The sequence below is a fragment of the Epithele typhae genome (genome assembly GCF_022376455.1).
Source record: "Epithele typhae strain CBS 203.58 chromosome Unknown BXZ73scaffold_45, whole genome shotgun sequence".
NCBI lineage: Eukaryota > Fungi > Basidiomycota > Agaricomycetes > Polyporales > Epitheliaceae > Epithele > Epithele typhae.
Genome location: NW_025954236.1, coordinates 191931 through 214080, shown reverse-complemented (window position 1 = coordinate 214080; position 22150 = coordinate 191931). Strand labels below are relative to the sequence as shown.

Here is a 22150-nt window from a genome sequence, read left to right as displayed (position 1 = left end):
ATGGGCTATGCTGAGGTTGCTGAGCGTTGCAGCCTTCTGAGGGTACTTATGGAAGCCCTGGACCCCACGGCAGTATGGCGCTAAGCTCGTGTTCATCTGAGCCTATGCGATGCGGAGGCAGCGTTGCCTGTCAGCTTCAGCACACTCGGGCACCCCAGGATCCTCTCACCATATCTGAGTATATCGTGTGCTTGCTACACCCCGTGGTTGAGCATCCGGACCATCTTCAGGCCAATCTCAGCGTCGCCGTGATGCAAGCAGGAGACGAAGGTCAGTTAGCGCCTAAATGGAACACGTCAGCGGAGATCGTCCGGTTTAGGCGCCGCAACGTGCATTTGGCCACCACACGCAAACCACATTCTGCCCCTCTTCCCAGCCTCTTTTGGCGAGAACGCCGCGACGCTCTTGCACTCTGCCATTCCCCGAACGTATTTTTCATTTTCAAGACGTATACATCAATGGTGAGAGGCCACGTATGTCAAGTCACTCGCCAGCACCGATGAATCTGCTCACATTGCCCAGAACATACGGATGAGTAAAAGGCCTGAATGCTTTAAGATAGCATGCGAAGCATTCTTTCTATCTGGGCAGTATCTATCCCATTTAAATCTTCTTTGCGGTCCGACTCCGATCTAAAATATGATAGCCACCATCCACCTCCTTGAGGCACGCCATCTGATCTCTGCGTCCGTTCCCCAGACCGAGTTCTCTGTTCAAACATGGACAGCGCACATCTCACGCTCTGTCAGAAAGTGCAGAAATGCTTCCCCAAGTGTACGAGGTGGACCAGATCCACGCCCGACTCTGAACCTTTTCATGTGGCCTCTCGTTCGTCCTTCCATTGTTGCGTCCACGCAGATCGCACTGACCGGGGACTCGATAACGCTTCCGTGCAGATAGAACGACACCTGACTGTCTCACTCAGACCACCTCGGAACACTCGTCATCAATCGCGGAGCGCCGAAGGGCTCACCCTCGAACCTCCCGCCTCCGAACGTCATACTTAAGTCCCGTCGCCAGATCTCTCTGCTGCAGCGATCTCTACCCCCTTTTTTCGTGCACGATGTCACCGACCGCCACCTATACCCAAACCAAGCCCGCACCCGAGGTCATCTCGATCGCGCTCAAGGCCGTCGAGAGTATCGAGTCCACCGGGGCGACCGAGGTCGTGAAGCAGGCGTTCGAGAGCCCCAAGGTCGCCAAGACCGTGGCCGACGAGATCAAGTCCCTCGCGGCCACGGTGAACGACATCCGGCGCCGGAACCGCCAGATCCGCGCCGACGTCCTCGACTTTGACAACGCGCGGTTCACCCGGCGGAACGGCACGGTCATCGCACTCAGCCCCGAGTGGGACATGCTGTCCAACGTACGTCGTCCGTGTCCATATCGTCTGTCGCCCGCGACGTGCAAGGCTGATCTGATTCCCAGAGGTTCGACGAGCACCTGAACCTCAGCCACAGGAATGCGGTTGAAGCGTCGGCTTTCATGAAACGTGAGTTCGTGACCTCCTACACTATGCAGTGCGCCTGGGTGCTCACTCGGGTCTTGTGCAGAGTATACCAGGGCGGTGCTGGAAGACTTCGACCTCGAGGAAATTCAAGACATCAAGAAGGATCTAAAATTCTTCGCGGAGGTGGGTGTATCCGGCATGACCAAGTCGAACTATTTACTAATGACTTTTAAAGAAACTGAACGAGAAAGTCGACGGAGCTCACAAGACTCAAGTGAAGTTCGAGTCGCTTGCCAAGGACGTCGCGCTCTTCAAGGAGAAAATTGCGATTGCGCTCGACGACGCGGAAAAGCCCATTAACGACATGTTGAAGCCGGCGGAAGAGAAGTTGAAAGGAATCGAGGCGCAAGTTAAACAGTGAGCGTTCAGCACGAGGAGCGTCTTCGACTTGCGCTGATCGTCGTCTACTTCGCGCAGCGTATCAGACCAGGTGAGTCGAGGGACTTGTTGATCTTCATACTCTTTGTCTCAGTCTCCGCCTTTTACTAGCTCTCCGCCATAGGCAAGGCGACAACAGAACTGCTTTCAATAGGTGCCGGTGCCGTGACCCAAGTAATCCATACACTCGCACCCGGCGCTATGATACTTGTAATCGTGAGTATCGCAGTCCTCGGTCCTCGCGTTCTTTTTGTGTGAGATGACTGAAATTTCTGGCAGACTACCATTTTCGAACTCGCGGAGAATGGGGTGGAGTACTTGAAGCTACGCCGAGAGCTCTCCTGTGCGTCTCCGTGAGGTCTGCGCTCCATGCACGTCGCCCTCATCATTCCGATCTCACAGCCTTGAAGCCATCCCTGGAGAAGGCGCGCGAAGAGTTCCGACAGCGCGAGGAAGAGCACAAGAGGGAGCACCTGCGGTATGAGAAATACGAGAGGAGTCTCAGGGGGACCCAGCGCGAGATCGACGGACTCGTCGAGAAGCTCGAGGTCCTCGCGCACATCTGGCAGCACGTTCGTCCCATTTTCTTTTCCTTTTTCCTGATACACGCCGCTCACAACAAAGCTTTCTAGCTCCAGATCGACATGCTTGAACTCACGACGCAGCTTGAGCTCGTCGTCGGCTCGGACGAGTCTAAAGTCAAGGTTCTTGCGTGCCACGCTTACAACCGACTGCTTGAGAGCTAACTTCGTTGCACAGCGCTTCGTTAGGAAGCTCAGCGGGACACGAGACCTGTACAGGAGTCTCACCGAGATGCTCGACAACTACGCACGGGGCGTCCAGGACTCGAACAAATGATCGATGGTCGTCGCCCGTGTTTGGGCCGTCTCCGTCTGGCACGGGAGCTGGTAGCGCCCTCAGAAGGCAAGCGTCGGAAGGGCACTGGAAGTCTCGACACGCATCTGCCGGGAGCGCTGGCGCTTTTGTTCCCATTGTAGATAGCATGCGCGTGGATACCGTGTACAATAATGAAATCGTCGCTCACATGAACACGAATATTCTGCGTCGACTCCTTCATTTCCTTTGCCTTCGGTCACTTACCGGTTACCGGTGGCAGCCAGTCTCGGTCGAGCGAAGCAGTAATATATAGAAACAGGGGTGTCGTGACCGAATATGAGACAAATAACATTGCGTACGATGCATCGATGCCGCACGTCACTGATTGCTTACAATGTACGCATCATAGCGGCGTGTTTCTTCTATCCTGTCAGACAATGAGCCCGTAGGTTTCGCGTGAAACGGTGAGTCGTCACGTACTGTATTCCGAGTTCCTCCGCTCTCACACCGTATTTGACGGCGAGCTTCAAGTGATCGTCAGCGCTATCCAGCTGCGCGTGCCAAACTGCTTTCCACAGTTCATCCTGCAGTTGGGTGTCCTTCTCGGCGCGTGACGGCAACGGCGCGAAGCGGGCATCCCATTCGGCCTCCGTAAGTTTCGCGAGCCTAGGATCCTTGGCGCGACGCTCTTGAAAACTACCCAACCGGTATCAGTGAGCACTGTCAGCGGCGAACGAGGAAAAAGAAACATACTACGTGCGCAGGGAATCCGTCGTCCGCCGGGTCAGGCGGGATATGGCCTCGATTTGCTCCTCGCTGGGGCACTGGAAGCCGGAGACGTCGTACATGTAAAACAGGAGCGCTTCCGCTCCCCGAATGGAGACAGGTTCACGGAAGAGGATGGAGGATGCCTTGAAGTTGGCGCACCACTGCTTGACGCCGACGTCGACCCCCGCACGCACTCGGCTTCGCTTGAACCTGCACGGCCGAAATGGCGTGAGCAAGACGAGGCGACGGCGCTAAAGAGGACTGAGAGCGCACCATTCTGCGACTGTGTATTCCGCTCCAGGACCGAGCCCCTCGGAGAGCAACTTGATGTCGAGATCGGTCGGCCTGGGGTCTCTTTTGAAGGACACAAGGAGGGGAGCCTCCGCTACGGCATCGATTGTGTTTCGCTTGTTTTCGCGGAATTGTTCCATGAGGGCAGTGAAGGCATGGCGCTCTATGTCGTCCACGCCAAGCACAGGAAGGGTCGGGATCATGTTGGTGGTCATTGAGTTGTTGTGAGCTGGGCGAGAGACAGGGTTCTGCGATGGTTGAGTATGCCCATGACGGAATTTATATACTTTAGAACTGAATGAAGTGGCTCACAATAGACACGAATCGCTTGAGCCAAAGCGTGCTTGACGTGCATCCATGCTTGGGTGGCACTGGGACTCGGGAGTGGCCAACTCGCCGCGGTGAGAGTGGCTTCCTAGGGCATGTTTTCTGTGATTAGCAAAAACAATTGAGCTTGTTCAAGATCGGACGACAAGTTCAACCTAGGAGGTGACAAACACTAAAACGTACCACATGGGCTCCACTTGTGGTTCTCAGAATGGGATATTGGTCCATAGTGAGGCAGAACCAATCTGGAGTAACAGGGACTTTGGCTCGACCGCGAGGTCAAGCTCAGCTTGATTGGAAGCTGCGTCCACGTCCGCGAAAAGCTGATAGCCAGGCAATGTATGTAAGCGAGATGCATGAGGTGGTCGGAGTAGCAGGGACGATGCACGGTTTGTAGAGCTCCATTTGGCCGCCCTTTTCATCTGGATGTGAATGTGAGCTCACTGCACAATATATACCACAAAAATAGCACAGAAATGAGATTCGAAGCACTGTCGCTGCGACGCCCTATTGCCTCGGGAACAAGGCGACCTCCATGGACCTGGTGGAGGGAGCACAGTCGTGGGATGGGTTCGACTTCGACGCAGTGCGGTGTTTTGTACACATACTGAAAGGAAACACACCTGCATGATGCACGACTTCCGCTCATTCGTCCAACAACTCTGCACGAGGTCGTCAGGCGGAGCTTTTGCAAGTACTCATACATTCCGAGAACGAATGGACAAACGTGTAGACTGGCACGTACACGCACCGCCATCACGACCCGCGCGGCGGATCCCTCTTCGCCGCCAACCGCTCCGTGTCGTCAAAGACCGCCTGCGACGCCTGCGCCCGCTTCTCCACCGTCCCGAGCGAGAACTCGTCCCCCGCCCCTCCCCCGCCCCCACCGCCCTTCGACCCGACCCTCCGCAAATCCCTGGCCTGCGCAATCGCGCGCGACCGCCCGACGTACGTCTGGAAGACGAACAGCGCGATTGCCTGTCCCAAAAAACCGTCAGCCCTCGTCCCCATACGTCAACCACGCCCTGAAGCCCGAAAAAGAACCGACGAAGGGACGACAAGAAGGAAAAGACGCAGGAAGGATGAACAAACGAACTAAACGCACCACCAGAAGCGCGCCGACCATCGTCCGCTCGCGCCACCGCTCGTCCTGCGCGGGCTCCCACTGCGCGCGCCGGATCCGCGCCGCGCGCGCCATCGCGGAGCTCAGGTCGTGGTACGTCGGCACGCGTGTCGGTCGCGCCTGTGCCCCGTCCCCGCCCCCGTCCAGGCCGGCTCCGGCGAGGGTCTTTCCAGAGAGCGCGGCGTACGCGGCGGCGATGGCCTGGAAGCGGGCGTGCGCGGCGTCGGGGGAGACGCCGCCGGCGCGCGCGGCGGGCGAGTCGGGGTGGTAGATCCGGACGAGGTCGTAGTCTGCGGGGGGAGACGGGTGGGGAGGGGGAGGGTCCGAGTCAGCGATGAGGTGAGGTGTGCACGAGGAGGGGGCATACGTCCTCCACTTAGGACGACGTCGGCGAGGGGGACGAGCGGCGCGAGGGGCGGGGAAGAGACGAGAGAGAGAGAGACGTACACCGCGCCTTGACGTCCGCTCGGGTCGCGCTCGGCGGGAGGTGGAAGATCTGGTGCGGCGTCGGGCGCGCGGCGGCCGGGAACGGGTACGGGTTCGCGCTGCTGCCGCTTGTGCGGGGGCTCGAGGACGAGGACGCGGACGCGCTGCTTGGGCCGGAGCTCGATGCGTTGCTCGAGCCGGGACCCGACGAAGACGAAGACGAAGAGGAAGGGGCGCTGCTTGGGCGTGGATCCGACGACGATGCAAACGATGACGACGCTGCCCGTGTTGACTGCCAAGGCCCCGGTCCCGCGCGACGAGCCAGGCTGGGTGCGCGTCGTGACCCAGTGTGCAGACAGGCGGGACACCGTCGTCGCCAGACACTCGTTGCGCTCGGGAAGACGGACATCGAGGTGGCAGTGGGCAGTCAAGGCGTTGGCAAAGGGCCTCTGGAACGGACGGGAGAGAGGGAGAGGAAGGAGGCCAACAGTCACAGTACGGTGGATGAGTGCAGAGGGATGGCGCTCCGTGCCGGCCCCTCTGCATCTTGTCTGCTGTGACTCTTCTTGTATCACTGATCAAGCGTATAGACGTCTTCTAAATATCTCTCTTTGTGCATCTGCCAGCCCGAAGTTCAAGTCGCTGGACACGCAGCGCAAGCTGAGCTTCTCTGAAGGCACTCGCCCACCTCCGTCATATCAGACTGAATTCAAACCGAGGTCGTCGCACAAGTCACGCAAAGTACGGATGCTCTATGTCTGCTTTATTACGTTTCTCTCGTTACACTAGATGCTGTGGTAAATACTCATCTGCGGCCCACCCGTCGACACATTATGCGACAGTCGCCGCGAGCAGGGATGCGCAGGTGCAGGTCGTGAAGGGATGCACGAGAACAGGGGGGAAGCCGAGACACGAACGAACACACGAGGGCGAGACGGACGCGACAAAACGAGGACGTGCAAGCGACCAGTAGGATCTAGTAGTACGGTGGTGGGGAGGGGCGGGGGCGGTAGGGTATGGGCGTGGGGGACGCGGGGGATATGACACCACAAGAAGCTGCTGACCTCGGATAGCCACGCGGCGTAACCTGCTCACGCTGCCATCGCGCTCTTCTTCGTCTACGAGGGGCGGGAGGGGTTGCGCGCGAGAACGGTACCAGTGCGCGCGGCCTGGATGGAGCTGAAGCGCTGGAGTTCCTCGGGCTTCATCGAGATCTTTTGGCCGAAACCAACCTTGCGGGCGGCGCGACGGATGAACGAGACACGGTTCGAGTAGAGCGACTCGTGGAGGGACGCGGCGCGCGAGGTCGTACGAGTCATCGGAACACCAGACTCCTTGGCCTGCTCGGCGACGGCGGCCTCGTGACGAGCGCGGAGGGACTTGATGATCGTTGCCTTCATCGCGAACTTGATCAGGTCGAGGGGGAAGAACCAGATGATGTCCTATATAACCAAATGAGGGGCTGCGCGACGCAACGAAAAACGAACATGCACTCACCCAGACCCAGACGATACCAACCCAGCCACCTGAGATACCTTGAACCTTGGTGAAGCCCCAATCGCCATACACAGCAATGATCGTCGAGATCAACTGCGCAACACAGAACGCGCCCATCAGGGCGTACGACGGACGCTCCATGAAGAAGAAGCCGTGCGAACGGGTGATGAAAATGAGGGCCTGCGAGATGATGGCGACCTGGAGGTAGACGATCGAGTGAAGCTGAGGGTCGTTGTGGTCGCTCGCCGCGGACGTCAGACCGTTGGCGAGAGTGACACCGAACATGTCGTGGAACCAGGTGGTGCGGATGATGATCGCAACGAGCGCGATGCTACAGCACAGCTGTTAGTGGCAAACCACCGGATAAAGAACCCAAAGGGACTTACGTAGAGAGGGTGAGGTAAAGACCGTACGCGACGGCGTACGCGAAGATCTCGGTAAGATCCCAGCTATCCGGAGTGTTCGACGGGAGGACACGGTCGACGGAGAGGGTCATGATGGTACCATCGTTAAGGAGAGCGATGATCAGAACCATGAACGGCGGGAAGTCGAACTTGAAGGCGAACGCGAGGATGGCGAAGCAGACGACGATACGGATGGTGACGGCGCAGGCGTAGATGGCGTAGTTGCGCATGCGCTGGAAGATGACACGGGAACCGCGGATGGCGTGGACGATGGTGGACAGACCGGGCTCAGTGAGGACAATGTCGGCGGCAGAGCGGGCGGCGTCGGTGGCACCTTCGACGGCGATACCGACGTTGGCGCGGGACAGAGCGGGAGCATCGTTGGCACCGTCACCGGTCATGGCGCAAAGGTGGCCGAGAGCCTGGAGACGCTTGACGATCTCGTACTTGTGTTCGGGGAAGACACCGGCGAAGCCATCCGCGTCGAGGATCATCTCGTCGAGGGACCGGAAACGCGAGCTGGGGTCGGGGCCGTCCTTGAGAACTTTAGCCGGGTACATGTGGTCGCCGAGTCCGAGACGACGGCCGGTCTCCTTCGCGATAGCGAGCTGGTCACCGGTGACCATCTTGACCTTGACGCCAAGAGCCATGGCATCGTCGATTGTCTGCTTGGTGTCCTCACGAGGCGGGTCGAAGATAGCAAGGAGACCGATAAGCTCGAACCCGTTGCCCTCAGCCTCGAAATCGTCGCCGTCAACCTCCTCGTACGCGACCGCGAGCGCACGGAGACCGCGCTGGGCGAACTCCTCGACGTCGGCCTCGAGACGGTTCTCGAGCTCGTCAGTCTTGTTGCGCGTGCAGAGCTCGATGATGATACCGGTCATGCCCTTGGTGACGCGCTTGAGCTTGCCGGAGGACTCCTCACGGTAGGTGATCTCGGTACGCTTGTCAACGGGGTTGAAGGGCTTGAAGTCGAGGAGCTTGATGCCAGCACGAGCGCGGGAAGCATCGCCGATAGCACCGACGACGCAAGAGTCGATGGCGTCCTGGTTCTCCGTGCGCGAGGCGTACGCGGCGAGAAGGACGACATCCTCCGCCGAGAAGGGACCGTAGGTGCGGATCGTGTCACGGTCGATGGTAAGCTTGTTGGTCGTGAGCGTACCAGTCTTGTCCGAACACAGAATAGTGACGGCGGCGAGCTCCTCAATGGCAGTGATACGGGTGACAATGGCCTTGTACTTCGCGAGCTGCTGGGCGCCGACGGCGAGCGTGACGGACAGGACAGTGGGCATAGCGATGGGGATACCACCAATGAGGAGGACGAGGATGTTGTCGAGACCGCGGCGGTAGGAGTAACGGAAGCCGGCGTAGAGGGTGAGGATCTCCGCAACGACGAAGATACCGATGACGACCAAGCAGAAGGACCCAATCTGGGCGAGAATCTTCTGCAAGTGACCGGTGGTGTCGTCGTCCTGACCGACGAGGTTGGCGGCGCGACCGAAGAACGTGTTGGGACCAGTGGAGATGACGACACCCTCGGCCTCGCCCTGCTTGCAGGTAGAGCCGCTGAAAGGGACGTCAGCCACGTGCCCAACGACGTCACAAACGACGAAAGACTCACGAGAAGCACTGGTCGCCGGTCTTCTTGCTCTGGGGAAGGGACTCGCCGGTGAGAGCAGCCTGGTCGATAGAAACGTTGATGGCCTCGGTGAGACGGCAGTCGGCGGGGACAATGTCACCAATCTTGAAGGCAATCATATCACCGGGGACGAGCTGGGCCGACTCGATCTCGCGCCACTGGCCCGCGCGCTTGACACGAGCCTTGGGAGCCAGCGAGTCCATGAGCGCCTTGACGGCGTTACCCGCATTGCGTTCCTCGTAGAAGCCGATACCGGAGTTGATGAGCAGGAGGGTGACGATACCGACGAAGTCCTGCCAGTCGGGGGGACGAGACTCGCCGTTGGACAAAGCGATGGCGACGAGGGCGGCGGCTTCCATGACCCAGGAGAGCGGGTTCCACATAAAGGAGAGAAACTGCGCAGCGGGGTCAATTGCGTGCGCCGCCGAGACGCAAGCGGGCTACACACCTGGAGGAAGGGGTTCTGCTCCTCGCTCTCGAGCCTGTTGGGGCCGAAGAGCTCAAGACGGCGGTTGGCTTCCTCATCCGTCAGACCGTTCTCGTCGCACTGAAGCAACTTGAAGACGTCGTCGACGACGATGGTCTCGAGGTCGACCTTCTCCTTGTCGTAGAGGTCCTCAGCCTTGAGTTGGATCTGTGCGAGGCAGGGCAAGTCAGCAAATCGTCAACGCAGCAATGAGCCGTCCCGTGACTTGCCTGAGACATATCAACCTTGGCGTCTTTAAGCGGGACGCGACTTAGCTGTCGGCTACGGATACGCGAAGAAGCGATGGAGACGTACGGGTGGGCTTTTCATCCTCCTCGCCAAAATCCTTGTACTCTCTCTTCTTCTTTTCGGGCTCGGGAGTGATCTCCTTGGCCGGCGCAGAGGCGTCGGCCACCTTCTCGACCGTGGGGTCGGACATTGGGGGAAGGGGGGAGGGGAGGTGACGGGGGGAGGACCGGGTCGTCGGGAGGAACCCTAGACTGAGCTAGAAGGCCTGCAAGTGCGGCGCGGACGGGCGAGCGGGCGACGACGGGAGGAGGAAGAGGAGGGAGGATGGAACGTCGGCGGCAGCCGCCATAGTCTTAAATATCCGGCTCCCTCCCACCCGCGAGATCACGCCAAACAGGACCACACAGTCCGCCAGCCGCCTGATCCCTCCTTGATCCGGCGCACGCCCGCCGAGGGCCAATCTCTGCCGCGTCTTTTCGCCCGCCCCCGCGCCTTCGCCCGCGCGCGAGTCGGCCATGCTCGTCCTCGCGATAACGCTCTCCCCGGCGGGCGCGGGCGCGGGCTCTGCGCGCTGCGCTGCGCTCGAGGGGCGTGTATACGAGCCGCCGCGCCTCCGACTCGGTCGACCACCCCGCCGCCGTCGCCCCCGCCTCAGTGCATGCTGTCGGGCGTGGCGTGCTGCCAGCGACGCCCGTTGCCACCCGAGCGGACCCGGCGCACCCAGGACTGTCTGTCGATTGATCACCGTCGACTCCGCCGGGGCGGGCGAAGGGTGCTCGTCTCCTCGTCAACGTTCCCGCCCGGTCGTGTGCGCCGCCCCCCGCGCCGTCTCGTCCCCCACTCGCGCGCGATTGGCCGCGGCGGGTGGCCCAATGGGTGCGCCGCGCTCCCCGCCGTCCGGTCATCAGCCACGCTGATGCGCGCAGCCCCGTCTAAATGATGTATCAGCCCGCTATCTTCCCTCCTTCTGCCCCCCTCCGCTCCTCCGCGCACGCTCGAACATATCTCAATCACGTACGTTCCCCCACGCACCGCCTCTCCAACTCGTTCGCGCGACGTCGACATCCCCGCACCCAGCGGGTGCCCATGGATATCAGCTTCGCACACCGCACGGCGCACGGCGTCGAATCAGAGCCCCCTCGCGCGGCGGGTTTATGCGGCGCGGCGGTGGAGGGGGGCTCTATCGGCTATTATGCGGGCGACCTCGCGGAACTTCTGACCGGGTGTATATAAGCGTCCCTTTCGAGAACGCGCCTTCAACGTGCACCTCGTCCCCTCGACGCCGTGGGAGTGTTCGTTGATGCTCGACTCGAGCGTTGACGACGCGGCGCGCGTCCGCAGCACGAAAAGACAATCTGGACGGAAGCCCGGCGCATTTCGTTTTCGCGCGTTTTCCCTCCACCGAGCGTGATCGCATCCGTCGTGATAAGCTGTATGTGTGATGGCCATCTTGTCCGAGTGCTGCAGTCAGGGTGCAGTGGTCCACTTTTAAAAGTACCACCATCAAGGGATGCGCTGCCCCGGCGCAGCTGCGTTAACCAACCCTACACAGGACTACATTCATGAAATCTGAACATAACATTCTTCGCACCCCTCCTGAGGCCCGTCCTCAGGCAGATTCCTACGAAATCCCGACGACGGGCGAATTCGCGCCGGGTGCCGGCACGGCAAGAAGTCCGATCGACGACGCTCTCGAACGCTCGAAGTCGAATTTGACCGGGGGGCCTGCTCATCGTCCCCTGGAGGCCTTCCAACGTCCGCCTCTCCATGCCTCAGACTCTAGGCTCCCCTTTTCATTGCGTACGCCCTCAACTCCTTTCAGCCTCCGAGCCCCGAGCTCGCGCCTCCCCGCAGCCCACGCGTCCCTGACATGTCGCTTCGCACCGTCGTCGTCGCCCGTCGAGAACGGAACTCCCGCGGGCGCCAAACTAGCCGTCGCGCCCTGAGCCTCCCGCCGCGCGCGCGGCCGCACAAATATAACCCCTGCAGTGCTCGCGTTTGGGGCCCGAGTTTACTTCTGATCATTTCACACTGCGCCTTCAACGCACCTCTTCGCGCGTCCACAGCACACACGGAGGGCTTCGGGCTGGCAGTCGTACTATTCCGATACATCCCGGGCTCACGCGGAACGCGACCGGGGGCACGCACACGCCCTACACGTTGCACCGTGCGAGGGGCCTCTCGGCCAGCGCGGATTTCGCTCGCTCGGACTCCGCGTGAGGGGAGGCTGCTGCAGGGGGAATGCGGGACGGCGACGGCACGGCGTCCAACGTGCTGCAATCGCGTTCCCCGTCCGTGGCAAATCGCGCAGAGCGGATGACGCCGCGCATGGAACCGGCGGTGCGCGGACATACGCTGCAGGCGAGCGTTCGACACTTGGAGGACCACGCCCGGCCGAGTGCACGCTGCCCAACTTGCGCTTGCCCCCGAACCGTGAACGCGCAGCAAGCGACGTCGAGCAGAATCGGGCCCCTGCTGATTGGCCAAGGGGGCGGCAGGAAGCGCGCGTGCCTTTCCGAGCGACGGACGCGGGCAAATTCGCGATGAGGTCACCGCGGGTGAGTAGACAGCAGCCGAGATCCCATCGTGCCGTTGCCGCCGCCGCCGTTGGGCTCGCCGGGGCTTCAACGAGGTCCTTCGCTCGTCGAGCTCGCGCTTCTCGTCCCCCGACGCACGCTTCTCGCGCCGTCTTGGCTTCACCGCCCCCGCTCGCGGTGTGTTTGGCGGGCGAGGACGTCGGCGCCGGTTCGGCTCGCGACATCTCGCATCCCCATCTGCGCTGGACACCACCCGATCATCCTCGCGTGCCCGTGTCGCCGTCAGATCTCGACATGCGCACAAGTCCCCTTTCAATCTCGCGAGCCATGCAGAGCGCGGCTAGGGGCCATTATCTCCGTCTCTGCTGATGAGCACGCCGCCTCCTCCTCCGCCGCCGGGCGGTGCTCGACTTTCAATCGACCGGGGTTGCCCATTGACGTTGAGCAGGGAGGATGTCGAACCGTCGAGCTGCGTACGCTCGTATAGTTGCACATTCCTCCCTCATAGCTAGTAGCTCTGACTCCAGGCTTCCCCCAGATCCATCCAAGGGTCCTACCGCCTGGCACTGACGTCATTCTATCGCCCACCACGACCATCCCATTCCAACCATGCTCCCGACCTCGAGCCAAGACCTGCCACACCCTGTCGACATCTCGCGGGGCACATCTGGATCCCGAGTCGGCCGGGCACCCATCCCTGTTATTGCCCAGGCCTCGGTCCCAGGCATGCATTGTAGAGCGAATCGACCGCACGGCACAGGTCGCTGCAGCCAGCTATGCTCGGAGCCGCTCAATGCGCGTGGCTGTCGGATATGCAGACCCCGGCGGGGTGGTTCGGAGGACACAGGGCGTACGTACGAGGAGTTGACTGGAACGCGCGCGCGCCCGACTGCCATGCGCGAGGTCGTGTGCCCGCACGCGATTCCGAATTCGCTGCCGGCAGCGGTCAAAAGGCTCGTCGGCTGCGGCGGCCACGAGTTCATTGTGCGTGCGACGCCGGTGCGGGCTCCACTCGTCGCGCGCAAATCCTGTGCGCGCGACGGGCCAGTCGCCGGTGACGAGCGCGCTCGGGTGGGGTCGTAGGTTCGGGCGTGCGCAGGCAGGAGGACGCTCCGATGACGACGGAAACCGCGTCCCGTGTCGGCCGACGTCGAGCTCGTAAGTACATAGAGCAGAAGCTCAGGCTCAGAGTTGCGTCGACTGCGCGTCCGGGTTGGCGTCGGACGCACGCCGCGTCCTCTGCGCGTGCTTACAACCCTCTGCAGTGGTTTTTGCGATAGGTCGCGCCGGGCTTTGGGCGGCCCCATCGCGCCATTCCGTCCCTTTCGCTGCCATCGGCGTCGGGGCTGGCTCGGCGCCCCTGTTGCGCTATTTGGGGCCACACGAATGGCTGAAATTGCGCGAGCGGCTTTAGACGGAGGCGCATGTTTCTCCTCCGGCTCCTGAGCTCTCTCGTACAAACACTTGCGTATGTTCCGACGCACAGGGCGCACCGACCCGTCGAGGTGCTTACCCAAGCACACAGAGAGGCGCGAGCAGCGAACGGGCGATCCGCGGCGGACTGGTGCGTGCGCGAGGATCGTCCGACGGTGCATGGCCAGCGCCGGCAGAACTTGCAGGATCTGCGTCCGGGCGGCGGGCGAGGGGCTCCAGATGATTCGTGTGCATGTGCAAGTCGTCCTGCCTGGCCCGAGTTCTGCGTCCCCTGAGCGTCCCACACGTGCAAGAGAGAGAGGGTGCGGGGGGCGTTGCTCACGCTGCTTACGGTGCCCGTCCGGTCTGACGCAAGAGGCGGAACCCTGCGGCGTTTGAGACTGTTTGAGATTGGCTCGTCCGCTTGCCCGGTCCGAGCTCCGACGCGGAATCGGAGCTGCCGGTGCTCAAGCGCTCAAACTCACTGTCCAGCTCGATGATGACCGCCACGACCAGATATCGTCTCCGACGACTTCGAGACCCGACTCAGCCCGTGTCAAAGGACACGCTTGTCTCCTCCCCCGTTCGACACCGTGCGTTCTCTCTCTCTCCTCATTGCCGTCGCGCACCGTGCATTCGCTCGTTTGTCCTCGGACGACGGAGAGAGCTATAGAGCCCCGTCCGTGGCAGAAGCTCAGACGCCACGTCCCCGAACCGTTCCTCTCTCCCCCGCACCCGACGTCGATCGCGCGAACGGTCATGCGCAGATCGTCTCCCGTCGGTGTCGACGACGACCGACGTGTCGAGGCACGCTCGAGGTGTCGCAGCGCGCCCGCCGATCGCACCTTCCCCGCTTCGTGCGCATCCGACCCATATGCCATGGGCCTAAGCTCGATCCCGCCGTCATCGTCTCCTCCTCCTCCACCTGCGACGATGGCGGCTGGATCGAGCCTACTTAGCGGCGAGTGCGTGCACAGAACCCGATCGAGATCCAGCACGCGACGGGCTTGGCACGCGCGCCGCACGCTCCGGACGGCGGACTCTGCAGCTGCAACTGGCTCGGGAAGCTAAAAGACGACGCGGCGTTCGGCGTCGAACTCGAAGCCGCTGGGGGATCAAGACCTACGTGCGTGCATGCGACGCGGCCGCGCACGACGCGACGAAGACCCTCGCGGCGCCCGTTCGCTCCCCCCGCCTCCAGCTCGTGCATGCGCAGGGCCGTCCAGCGTCCACACGCGCAACGTCCGCCTCGGGGCGCACGCCGATCAAACGCCAAGTTGAAGTACGCAGTCCGTCGGGGCAGGTCCCGCTCCCCCCGCCGACGCGTGCTTGGCTCGCGGCGCATGCACGCGGCGCGAATCGAGGGACGCGGGCGTCCGTCACTTATAGATCCAAGTACGGCGGCGGCGCTTCGATTCGCGCGCTCCGCCGCTGTTTCGCTGGTGGACTTGAACTTGGGGCGCGGCCGCTGGCTCGATCGGAGCGTGCACATCTTCAGCGTGCTGACCGCTCCCTCCCAGCGACGAGAGACCACCGAACGGTCCCGCTCGACGCTCACGCGCGAGTCGGGACTCGGGATGCCTCAAGGCCTTGAGGCCTTGGGGGATTGGCCCGCCTCGTGCGAACCCCCGGAAGCCCTGGATCGGGGACGAATGGGGACGAGGATGGGAAGCGAAGTTGGAACCCGCGCGGCGCGGACTGCGACCACCCCGTCGTCAAGACGGGCGCGAGGCCGCGGTCGTTTTTGCGTCCGTCCGCTCGAACTCTGTCCGCAGAAGCTCGGAGCCCTCGCGCTTGGCACTTCGACGGGCACGCGTTTGTGTGAGCGTGAGCGTTCAACGTTCAGCCTTCCGTCAGTCTCGTTGATTGGAGGATGGGTCGGGGTCGTCGGACTACGGTAAGCCTCGCCGTGCCCGTACGTATGCTTACGACTCGTATGCCACACAGCTGCGCACTCGGAAGTCGGTCGTCGCCTTCGCATTGAACACGCCGCGGCACAACGCGAAGCGAAGAATCAGGATCGCCGTCACCGAAGAGGTCTCTTGGTAGGAAGTCGCAACGGCCATCTTAGAACCGTGCGATCATGCGGAGGCTCGTTCATCAATATCGATGCATCCGCGTTGAGTTGGCGTCGAGAAGAATCGGCTTAGCTTCGTACGCCTTGGCGGTGCGGACCAGAGCGCCTCCGCGGATTCTAGTGCTCTCGGCTGATCAACTCAAACAGTCTCCGATGTCTCCATCTGCAGGGAGCAGTGATCGTGGCCCAAGCGCGGCAGCTATAGCACATGGAGCTGAGGCGGGGCGATAGAGCTCGTCGATAACACCGTTGACGGACGACATCAGTCAAAGTGGCCCCTTGGGCATGATGGCGCCGCGGGCTAGCCAGAAACTCAAGCTCAAACGTGGGTGGCGTGCTGTCTTGCGTATCACTCTCGTTGGCGTTCGACCGGGGCAGGTTCCAAGCATCCTTATACCACACAGTAGATCCAAAGATAGCGCGCAAAGTCTAGCAGCCAGCACGAGCGTTGCATAACGACAGACGACGAACGGCAGAAGCAAAGGAGGAGCGCGCGGCAATAAAGTGAACTAATAAAAACATGGTGCAAAGTCAGGTAAGCGAACGGACGGGGTCAACTGCGACTCGGAAATCCAGTGCGGCCGTGAACGAAGACATGCACGTGAACGTGAACGTGGGTGACGGGAAGCATATGGATAGATACGAGCAATAAGGGTAGTGATGGGCGTTGTGGGCAAACGGTAACGGAAGGACAGCGGGTAGCACGTGCTCGGATCCAGCGAACGTAGCAGCGAGGGGGGAGAGGGGTGGCGCGGGCGCGTCTACAATACATGCACTTTAATCAAGGGGAAGTTCAGGCTTGGCGTGCAGGCAGGCGAGGATGGGTATGCAGGGAAGGGAAGTGGGAGCCGTCCATTCACGGCGGCAATTACAAGGCCTCGCCCATCTGCTGGCGACCGCCGAAGGTCGTGGTGCTCGTTTCGCGCGTGAGCACCGGCCGGCCAGGGTCGAGGACAATGTCATCCTGTTCGTCGATCTCGACCGGGGTGTCCACGGCCATGCTCTCGCGCGACGGGTCGTCGTAGTACGCGTGCAGATGGACAGGTGGCTCGCAGTGAGCTGCGATGGGGGGCGGGGAAGTCGGAGAGCCGGGACATGCCGGAGGTGCTCGTCATGAAGCTCGAGCGTGCGACCGACGACGATAGGGGACACCGAGACTCGACCGCGTGGAGACAATGCGGGACTTGCGCGTATCCGTCGGGCTCGTCGCCGCCTCGGAGGACGGGTACTCGTCGAGGTGCGTCGAGAAGCGCATGGGCTCGGTGACGGCGGGGGGTGTGGAGACGGCTTCGATGGAACCGACGCGCATATCTAGAGGTAAAGTCAACCATGGCGTCTATATGGGAACGAAGCAAAAAACGCACGCGCAGCTCCAAATGGCATCTCCAGCATCGATGATGCCCGACTCGACTCCACGTCCTCCGGAACCACGTCGATTGGCTGGATAGGCGCCTTCCGCATCCAGCGGCAGCCGCAACGGCGACTGCCCACCCTCTCGCCGGAACCCTGACCGTAACGACGACGACTGGGAGCCGACGCGAACGGGCATTGGCTGTCCATCTTCACCGCGCGAGTAGACAGACGCGGTGCTCCACGGAGACCCACGTCCTTCGAGCTGCTCGAGCGCCTCCTCGTGGTCCTGGAGCTCACCAAGGTTGACACTCAGTTGGCGCGCGAGCGTGGTGAGACCTGAGAGCGAGCGTGTGCTGCGGCCTCCGGAAAGCTCGATGGGGATGCTCGTTTTCGTGTGATGGACGGGCGGCTGCCCGTGCTCGGGGGAGCGCTCGAGCTGTCGGCGGAGGATGTACGTGCAACCGGAGGGCGGTAGAAGAGGTCACGGAACTGCTGCATGTCGTTCTCGGTCGCGCTGAACGGGTGAGGAGAGACTGGCGGAGATGATGAAATCGAGACCTCGCCCGGGGACGAGCCCGAGCGGTGGCTTGGGTTCGGACTCGGCGCAACCTGGAACGTCGGGGGGTCGACGCTCTCCATCGTGGAAGACGCGAGCGTGTGATTCGAGGACGTGCCAGTCGTCTCGCGTGGGGTCATCCCCGGGCGGCGTCCGCCAACGTTGGACGAGTCCGTTCGCGAGCGGACACCTAGGATGTCGCGAGCCTCGACGATGCCATCTTCCTCGGCGCTAGGGCTGATCACCACGACATCTTCAGAGTCGTCGGGGGTGTGCGTGATGACGGGTTGAGGCAGAGGGGGTACTTCGTGCGTTTCGCTCGTACCGAGCCCGCTGTCTTGACTTGCACGGCCGCGGAGCGTGTGCGTCAAGGCATCAGCGAAGCCCCATTCGCTCGTCCGCTTCGACGGAGGCCCATAAGGGTGACCGTGAACGGGCGGAACAACCGGCTCCGGCGAAGGCGTCTTGTGACCCGACGAGCTACTTCCACTAGCCGAAGGCGGGAACTCGGAAAGGCGCACGGGCGGGTGAGGATGTAGGCGAGTACTGAATCTCATCGGGCATGATCTCACGAATGGTCCCGGGGCTGAGCTCCGCGAACATGCTTGACAGTGGCGACGGCCGGACATCGAGATACTTGTTGGGGCGGTTCCTGTGTTGCGCGGGGGCGGCAGTGGCGGCTTTGCTTGTGCTGGTGATGTTGGAGTATGGGTGAGGTATGGACGAATAAGGCGAGTATGGATGGAGAATAACGGGCTGGCGATGTCTCGTGGAGCTCTCTCCGGCAGTGCTCGTCGGACTGGATGCTGTGTCTTCAGAAGGACCCGGCTTGACGTCGGTCTGTACCCGTGCCCGCCAGAAGAGCTGGGTTGATTGTACGAGTAGACAACACCTTGCGCATAGGGATGTGCCGGGATACGGATAGGCTCCTGGTCCAGGAGTTCTGGCGTAGGCAACGGCGACCCAATGGCGATGCCGACACCTTCCGCCGAAGATGAGTTGCCTGATGGTGTGGGCGAGGTTCCATGCAAGCCTCCTGGCCCGACAGCAGGCCCAATTTCGATCGTGCCCGCGCTCGGCGGTGGGGTGATGACCACGACGCCGTTGTCGATGATACGCTCGCGGCCAACTTGGTCGCGTAGGTGGATGATCTTCGTCCCACCGTGGCGCAGAGCCGCTTCCATTGCAGCCGCCTTTTCGTCCGTGAGCGTGCGTGGTGCATGGCTCTTGTCGTGCCCGCTGCCGACACCGCACATTGCCGCAGTGTTGTGGACGATACGCAACGCAGACTTGCCAAGTGAGTGGTTACGGCCGTGGCCAGGGGTCCACATGAACGAGTCGTCCGATCGGGGTACCGAGATCGACCCCAGCGAGGCCGAGTGTGCATGCGACCGTGAGCGTGTTCCACCAGAGAGCGGGGGATGCGTGCCAGAGGTGTATGTGCCTGTCATCGTTGTTGTGACTCCGCCACTTGAAGACGCGTGGCCGTCTGAACGTGGTGGGCGGACATGAATCGTCGGTCGTCGCTTTTGCGCAGAGAGTAGCGTGGCTTCCGCGAACGTGTCCAACGCGCTCGGTTCCAGAGGGCGCGCACGAGATCGCCCACCGACGGACTTTGACCGTGCGCGGGATACAGAGCGGGCTCGGTTGCCGCCGAACGACTTCGATGCTTGCTTCTGCCACGCAGCCCGGTCTGCCTCCAACTGTCTTCCGTCTTCGAGCACCCTGCACCCCGTTCAAACTCGGTATATGCGCATCATTTGAACGTGAAAGCACTCACTTTGCCAGAGAAGGTACCGGGCTCGGAACAGCCAGGTCATCCAGTGCCCAACTCTTCGGTCTCCACGGTTTCAAGCTCGCGTCCCCACCCCCCGCCGGCAGATCCTCCCTACGCACCGTCGACGGCCCCGCTTGCGGCTGCGGCTGCATCTGGTCCTGCGCCGAGCTTGACCTGCCCACGGTCGGAATTGCGAACGGCGGCGAGGGGGGCTCAGGGCGGGAGCGCAGCTGGACAGCTGACTGCGACTTCTTCAACGTCTTCTTCTCGCTGATGGGCGGCAGCCGCTGTGCCCCCGGCTCCATCCCAGGCGGCCAAATCGGACTCGGTGGCGGGCTGACGATGCGCCCACTGCTCCCCTCTCCATCGACCCGGAGTGCGAACCGCGGGCGGGCGAGGATGAGGGCGTCGCACCACGTCTCCGCTGCAAACCAGCGCTGACGGCCCTTGGGGAGCATCGCCCCCTGTCGCTCGCCGCGCGGAGGTTCGGGGTCGACATCGACGCCTTGATGCTCAGTCGGTCGGTGCGCTTGGCGGGAAGCAGATAGGCGGGCGCGGTCGACTTGCGATTAAGCGGGTCGAGGAGCTGGACGGAGAACTTTGCGACCTTGGAGGAAACCGGGGCGAACACAGGACTCGAGATAGACGAGTTTTGGGTCGAGGGCGTCGTGGGGGAGGCGAGGGCGTACGGGTGGCGGCGGGAAAGGAGTGTATGGGAGTTTGATCCTTCGGGCTGTTGGGACAGCCCCTGTAGTTGCTTCGGGAGCGTCGAATGCGTGGGCGGTGGGAGCGGCGGCACGGAGTCGTCCCGGAGCGTGCCTGTCGACATCGATGGGTGTATGCGCGGCGACGCGACGGACCCGCGCTGCTTGCCAAACGAGAGGATGCTCGCAAAGCTCGCGCGGCGGTGCGCAGGCGCGCTCGACTCTTGTGATTTGCGAGGGCGCGCGGGCGCTGGAGAGTCCCCGATGCCCCCGTCACCGCTGAAGTTGGCGAACGTACCGCGGCGGCCGTCGTCGCCCGTCGCCCGCGAAGCGTTCGACATCGCCCGGACCCGCGTGCGCGCCCCCGCATCGTTCTGCATCAGCCAGTCGCTGACCATGTGCCCCCAGCTGTCCGTGCTCCGCTCGTCCTTCCGCAGGTCCTTCGGGGGCTCAAGGGGGCCGTTGTAGGGGATGTACCATTCGTCCGCGCGGTCGGCGGTGAGCGGGGAGGGCGAGTTGGTCTTGAAGGGGAAGGCGAGGCGGGAGAGGCGGGAGAAGGGGGACGGTGACTGTGTTTGGGTCGCCATGTTGGCCACCGCGGGTGACCCTCGACGTAAAGAGGCCGCCGAGGACGTTGGCGAGGGTGAGCGGGACAGCAAGCTCGTTGGGGGAGGTGGCGAAGAGTTTGTGAGTGATTTGATGTCGGTAAGCTCGGCATAAAGTGGCGGATCAGACTGACAAGTCGTGCCCACAGCCACCATCATTCGCTCAATCTTCGACGCTCTATGTTTCATAACAAACCTTGCCTCCATATTCTGGCTTTTGGGAACTCTTCAAGGCTACGTGCATTTTCCGGAAGCTCAAATTTGGATCATTATTGACTTGATTCGTCCGGAATACAAGGCAGATGCTGCATTGAGACTAACGACGAGTATAGCGTTACGTCATACTAAACGTTATATAGTAACGAAGCAAAACAAAGGTTGCACGTGCTCAACTCTAGACATACGGTTGAGTAGTAAGTATAATTTCTATCAGCGCGGCGAGTGTCTGCAATAATGCCCGTGCCTAGTATGTACCTGAGTGCCTAGCTTGGTGAGCCTGCGTCGTGCGATTGGAGTTCGGATGTCTGAAAATATGGGGCGCAGACTCGGAGAAGGTTAGTACTACATGATGAGCCGGGCAGCGAACAGCTTACCTCAAGCACGTCTTTGCCTGTCTGCGGTCCCGTCACATTGCTTGCAGTACTCACATGTCACGGACGCTCTCTGCTGGAATGACTACGGACTGGTTCATCTGCGATGTGCAAGTACTCTTATAAGATCGCATCATCGCAGGGAATACGCCACCAATCTACAAACCCTGCCTGTCAACCGAGTCCAAGTAGTTGTCCTAGAGAGGTCATCAAGTCATGGAATTGTGTTTCGGATGCAATATGAGAGTCATATGTCACCAAGCAACTTAGACCAGCTCACTGCTGGAATAGCGACTTACCAAATGGTGCACTTGCGGGCCGGAGTTGCGGGCCGAGTAAGCCGGAGACTGGCGAGATGAACGAAATACCGAAGACAGCTTTGCGCTTTTGAAAACAAAGGTCCCGAGTTGAAGCGAGTTTTCATTAGAGAGCCTCTCGAAGCACGGAGTTCAACACTCGAGACGTGATTCGACACACGCCGATGTGATCATTGAATAACATATACTTATGCAGTGTGCGTTCGTAACCAAACGTGGAACGTGACATGGGTTCGTGATGAAGGACGAGATGAGTGCGGATACAAGGTTGCAAATAAGAAGCGAATGTGGGCAAGGCGGAGAGCG

The 22150-nt window shown here is 61.4% G+C and overlaps 5 protein-coding genes across 5 annotated transcripts; 1 reads left to right on the top strand and 4 right to left on the bottom strand.

Moving 5' to 3' along the window:
* Positions 1–1063: 1063 nt before the first annotated feature.
* Positions 1064–2746, top strand: BXZ73DRAFT_79513 (uncharacterized protein; the record flags this gene model as incomplete). Its single annotated transcript, XM_048023109.1, has 10 exons — positions 1064–1366; positions 1429–1492; positions 1554–1633; positions 1686–1867; positions 1928–1940; positions 2000–2104; positions 2168–2231; positions 2291–2460; positions 2521–2592; positions 2648–2746. 10 exons carry the CDS (start codon positions 1064–1066, stop codon positions 2744–2746), a joined length of 1152 nt encoding a protein of 383 aa, XP_047875322.1.
* Positions 2747–3103: 357 nt separating this feature from the next.
* On the bottom strand, positions 3104–3999 carry BXZ73DRAFT_79512 (uncharacterized protein; the record flags this gene model as incomplete). Its single annotated transcript, XM_048023108.1, has 4 exons — positions 3104–3152; positions 3206–3421; positions 3479–3703; positions 3767–3999. 4 exons carry the CDS (start codon positions 3997–3999, stop codon positions 3104–3106), a joined length of 723 nt encoding a protein of 240 aa, XP_047875321.1.
* A 2779-nt stretch (positions 4000–6778) lies between these two features.
* BXZ73DRAFT_91453 (plasma-membrane proton-e) lies at positions 6779–10105 on the bottom strand (the record flags this gene model as incomplete). Its single annotated transcript, XM_048025979.1, has 7 exons — positions 6779–7102; positions 7158–7488; positions 7544–9127; positions 9183–9595; positions 9649–9834; positions 9897–9919; positions 9982–10105. 7 exons carry the CDS (start codon positions 10103–10105, stop codon positions 6779–6781), a joined length of 2985 nt encoding a protein of 994 aa, XP_047875320.1.
* A 1539-nt stretch (positions 10106–11644) lies between these two features.
* BXZ73DRAFT_79510 (uncharacterized protein) lies at positions 11645–15931 on the bottom strand (the record flags this gene model as incomplete). Its single annotated transcript, XM_048023107.1, has 10 exons — positions 11645–11898; positions 11964–12792; positions 12930–13005; positions 13041–13901; positions 13966–14157; positions 14218–14303; positions 14351–14932; positions 14992–15337; positions 15424–15665; positions 15821–15931. The coding sequence occupies 10 exons, from the start codon at positions 15929–15931 to the stop codon at positions 11645–11647; spliced, it is 3579 nt and encodes a 1192-aa protein (XP_047875319.1).
* Positions 15932–16810: 879 nt separating this feature from the next.
* Positions 16811–20919, bottom strand: BXZ73DRAFT_91452 (uncharacterized protein; the record flags this gene model as incomplete). Its single annotated transcript, XM_048025978.1, has 8 exons — positions 16811–17001; positions 17095–17253; positions 17374–17731; positions 17758–18340; positions 18399–18715; positions 18742–19576; positions 19632–20047; positions 20071–20919. The coding sequence occupies 8 exons, from the start codon at positions 20917–20919 to the stop codon at positions 16811–16813; spliced, it is 3708 nt and encodes a 1235-aa protein (XP_047875318.1).
* Between the last annotated feature and the right edge of the window lie 1231 nt (positions 20920–22150).